The sequence below is a fragment of the Trematomus bernacchii genome, unplaced genomic scaffold, assembly GCF_902827165.1.
Source record: "Trematomus bernacchii unplaced genomic scaffold, fTreBer1.1, whole genome shotgun sequence".
NCBI classification, from domain to species: Eukaryota; Metazoa; Chordata; class Actinopteri; order Perciformes; family Nototheniidae; genus Trematomus; species Trematomus bernacchii.
This window is the reverse complement of record NW_022987574.1, coordinates 2316614-2321117: the sequence shown is the minus strand read 5'-3', so window position 1 is coordinate 2321117 and position 4504 is coordinate 2316614. Positions and strand designations below refer to the sequence as shown.

General features: G+C 41.4%; 1 protein-coding gene across 1 annotated transcript; it reads left to right on the top strand.

Moving 5' to 3' along the window:
• Positions 1-593: 593 nt before the first annotated feature.
• Positions 594-4100, top strand: LOC117479629. Its single transcript, XM_034126726.1, has 9 exons — positions 594-719; positions 844-937; positions 1040-1378; positions 1481-1598; positions 1811-1902; positions 1994-2108; positions 2321-2590; positions 2736-2894; positions 2989-4100. Exons 1-9 carry the CDS (start codon positions 616-618, stop codon positions 3192-3194), a joined length of 1497 nt encoding a protein of 498 aa, XP_033982617.1. The 5' UTR covers positions 594-615; the 3' UTR covers positions 3195-4100.
• Positions 4101-4504: the final 404 nt, after the last annotated feature.

Below are 4504 nucleotides of genomic sequence, written 5' to 3'. Positions count from 1 at the left end.
TCACAATGAATGGTAAGAATGGGAAGAATGTTTGTCTTGTTTCTTAAGATAGATGTTATTGAAGTTTCTTCTTGATAATATCCAACCCTTCTCAAAGACATGTGGGATAGCTTGTCTATTAAACCTTAACATGGGTATTGAGTAAAGAATACCAAATGTATTAAAAACACCTTGTCTGTTTTTCAAGGACGACATGAGCTAAGCATGCCAGAGTTGGCTTGTGAAGCATGCGCTGCGACATGGACGACTGGGGTTGACGACCTTCTTCGGAGTGACTACTGGCCAGCTACCCTTCACTTCGCCACCATTTATGCCACAGATGTTTTCTTCTCATTTGAAGAAATGAAAATGGCTGCACCTGGACTATCCTTTCAGGCATATTTAAGGATGCTCGATCAGCGAACGTTGCGCTTCGGCCGTGTGAGTATTGAAGTTACTTGTCCTTTTTGATCTATTTGTATTGTACAAATTGTAAGCTGTGTCCTTATAATTTATAATTTATTTTTGACATTATCTGTTGATGTCCTTATTTTGTTATAGACTGGGAAGATCTCAACTGACAGCTTCATCAAAAGTTTCTTTGAGTTGGAGGCTGTGCGTTATGAGGTCGACATCATGTGCAAGGAGGAGCCCTTCACCTGTCCTGCGTGTAGCCCTGATATGCTTGCAGTTTCCGTGGATGGAAACCGCAAGCATTACCGTTTCAAGAATGCAGCTAGGTACTATAGAAAATATATAATGTCACAGTATTTGAACAAATAACGAAACAAAACTATCTTGATGTGAACCAATCAATCAATCAATAATCTGAGATGTCATACATTGCTCCTTTGATTTATTTAGATCTGAGGAACAGGCCATCTTTGACGGTGTCTTTATAGCCAGGGATGAAGACGTCTCAAGATTTGTGGACTATATACACACCACAACCAAACATGTAATATTGCAGACTCTAATTATGTATAATATAATATCCTAATGAAGGGTTTGGTTAGGTTAGTCTTTGCACCATTTTCATCAATACATTTTTATATATTAGGTCTCCGGAAGAGGTGTTTGTGGAGGACAGTGGTCGGCAGCCAGAGAGACCTCCCAAAAATCAGCCGGCAAGCTGGATGAGGAGGGACTAGAGCTTGCCGTCTGTCGACATGGAGTGCTCCTCTGTGCTCTCAATATGTACAGGGGAGAAATCTTTGCTTATCCCCTGTACCTACAGAAAAAGCTGGCCAGTAGTATGTTCTTTTGCATGGATGTGACCTGCAAATATTGGCCCTACCTCCAGAGAATCACAAAAAGCTGTCCAGAGCTCCAGCATCTTCTCGACATGAAGCCCTTTCTCTCAGTGTTTCATGCCAAAGCGCATGACTTCAAATGTGAAGTAAGGAATTGTTACCATGTGACACAATCACTTTATGTAAAAACCTCCTTGTGAATAGTGACAAGTTGTAACGAGTCGTACTTTTGAATATATTTTAAACAGGTGAAATGGAGTGGGGCATATCAAGAGGGGGCTGGACTAACCCTAGGGGAGGAGGTGGAACAGGTCAATGCCTTCCTCTCTCGGATAGCAGTGACCACAAAACACATGTCAAAAGCAGGTGAGTTACGATAGAACCTTTACTGTCAGTTTTCAAAAAATGTTCAGAAAGGCACAGATTACACTAACAAATTACACCAACAACAGAAACTCATAAAAGCTCATTGACGGTTATGACCATAGAACACCATTTAGGATGGCAATATAGTATAAACCCCAGTTACAGTATAAGAAGTAAGAGGAATAGTAATAATGTGATATTCTCTTTTGCAGGACGTACAGACATGCTGACGCTGATGGCCATGCGCTGGAATCAGCAAAAAGTCAGCAACTTGGCCACCTCACTGTCCCGCAGATATCTGAAGGTAATAACATAGTTTTAGAAGAATTATTTGTGGCTGCAGCCTAAATGTAGATTTCTGTATTTACTTGTCTTTAATTGTTTGACGTTTGTAGACCACAAAAGCTCTGGAAAAGCAATTGCAGAACCTGGAGTCCATGAAGGCTGAGTTGGCAGTGACTGAAAAGCAGCTGGAAGACTGGGTCAGAGATGTGAATGAGTGGGCAGAAAGTGAGGACAATCTTAATGACGTTTTTCAACTTTTTTGTAGTCATGATTTATCAATTTATTTTAAATCTTCAGAATTAGTGATAACCCTCTATTGACATTTGCATTACTTATTTTTCATGAAGCATATGTAATAAAATAATATTAAAACATTTGATCAAATGTCACTGTTATTGTGAATTACTGTGCTTAATACACCTATTTCCTCTAAAAAGCAACAACAAACAACCCAAGGGATGCTGCTGCCTTGGCCAGCAAGATCGAAATGCTGACAGTAAGTGTCAAGAGACGTTCGCAGTGTCTCTACAAAGACACAGACAGCAACAAAGGTCGTTCCCGGATCCGCCGCAAGATCAGGGATGAGAAAGGGGTCCTGACAGCCACAGTTGAGAAATACAACTCAATGGTTCCAAGCACAGAAGCGCTGTGCCTCGAAGCCATTCTGTCTGTGGAGAAAGCTTGGCCATGGCAGCTACCAAACAGTGGTAAGTACACCAGTCTGCTGAATGCTCACAGCAAATGTGGAAAACCTTCATGTCTGATATATAAATCTATTTAAGACTTCATAGATTCTTTGAATGTTGATCTTTCATACACATTCATTCATGTTTTCTCATAAATGCTTTCCAGACTCTTTCGACCTCAGGACAAAGAGAAGAGCATTCGACCTTGTCATGGCAGTGAAGAGACTACAGGAGGAGAAGAAGATTCTCGTCACAGAAATGAACCAACACTGGAAGGTCCTTTCAACCCGCAGTGATTCCCTGAAAGAGATGTCCTGCCTGCAAAGTACAGTATATATTACATGTTTACTTTGCATGACTTTACACATCAGTGATAGGTGATGAAGTAACTCATATTGTCTTTATCTTATACATTTAAGATTCACCATTGGGCCTGAGCGAAGACGGGATGAAAGGTCTCCAGAGCATGTTTAGGAAAAAGCAGCACGACATCGGAGAAATTAAGACTCATGCTAGACGATGCTATCTGCAGCTTTTGACTGGAGCAGAGACCATCAGCTTCTTGCAAAGTCTTTCAGATGAGTCTTCTGACTGCGACTCTGACAGCTCTGATGACACACGGTGAAGCCCCCTCCAGACTACCTTCTATTTAACATCTACATGCTCCCCCTCTGTGAAATACTCCGCCAACATGGTCTCAACTTCCACTCCTATGCCGACGACACCCAACTCTACATCAGTACCAATCCATCATCCCAGCTGTCACTAGTCAACTGCCTCCGCAACATCCAAACCTGGATGTCAACAAACCTACTGAAACTCAACAAAAACAAAACAGAGCTCATGGTTGTGGCCCCAAAAACACTGCTCCGGGAGGTTGGAGATCTGCTCCTCACCGTCGATGGCTGCTCCATCCAGCCTGGGCGTCACTCTGGACTCTAGCCTCACCTTCAACTCCCACATCAGGTCTACTGTCAAAACTGCTTTTTTTCACCTTCGAAACATCTCCAGACTCCGGCCCTCTCTCCCCGACCCCGTTGCAGAAACATTAATACATACCTTCATCTCCTCACGCCTGGACTACTGCAATGGAGTTCTGTTCGGGGTCACCTGCAAAGCCCTGGACAGGCTCCAGTACGTCCAGAACTCTGCAGCCAGGCTCCTCACCCGCACCAAGCCCTGGCAACACATCACCCCCATCCTCCTCCACCTTCACTGGCTCCCGGTCAAGTCACGCATCCAGTACAAACTCCTCCTGCTAACCTACACATCTCTCCACTCCCTAGCCCCTGCATACATCTCTGACCTCTTTCAGCCCTACACCCCCTCTCGTCAGCTGCGGTCCTCCAAAAAAAAAAAAATTACACATTTCTTAATGTCTTAATATGTATGTCCAGTAAGTTATTCTTCCGGTTGTTGATACGCTGTTGAAGGCATTTTCTATCATTTCATTTTATTCAGATGTTATTACATGTCTACTCTGAAACACTATGTAAACAAGGTCCCATAACAATAAAGTTGATAAAAATTGTTTTGACTGTTCACTCATGTTCTGTTTGTATCTCTGTTTAGCAAACACACATACTGATTAGCACCATGAGGGGGCAGATAAACCTTTTTGTCTGATGTTTTAAAATATGTGCAATAATATAGCTATATCCTGTATATATCACATTTAAAACAACCTTCAGTTGACCAAAGTGCTGTACAAGCAATAACTACAATATTAAATAACACAATGGGAGTACAATAATAAAACAATAATTAAAAACATGATAAAAACACAATAACTAGAAACATATTTTTTTAAACATACAAATGTAAAAATGTAATGTTCAACTAGTATTAAAAGTAATGACTAACATGAATAAAACATCTTCAGGTGTTATATATACATATCTGTCCTACACTAATAATGAAACAGATAAAATGGCA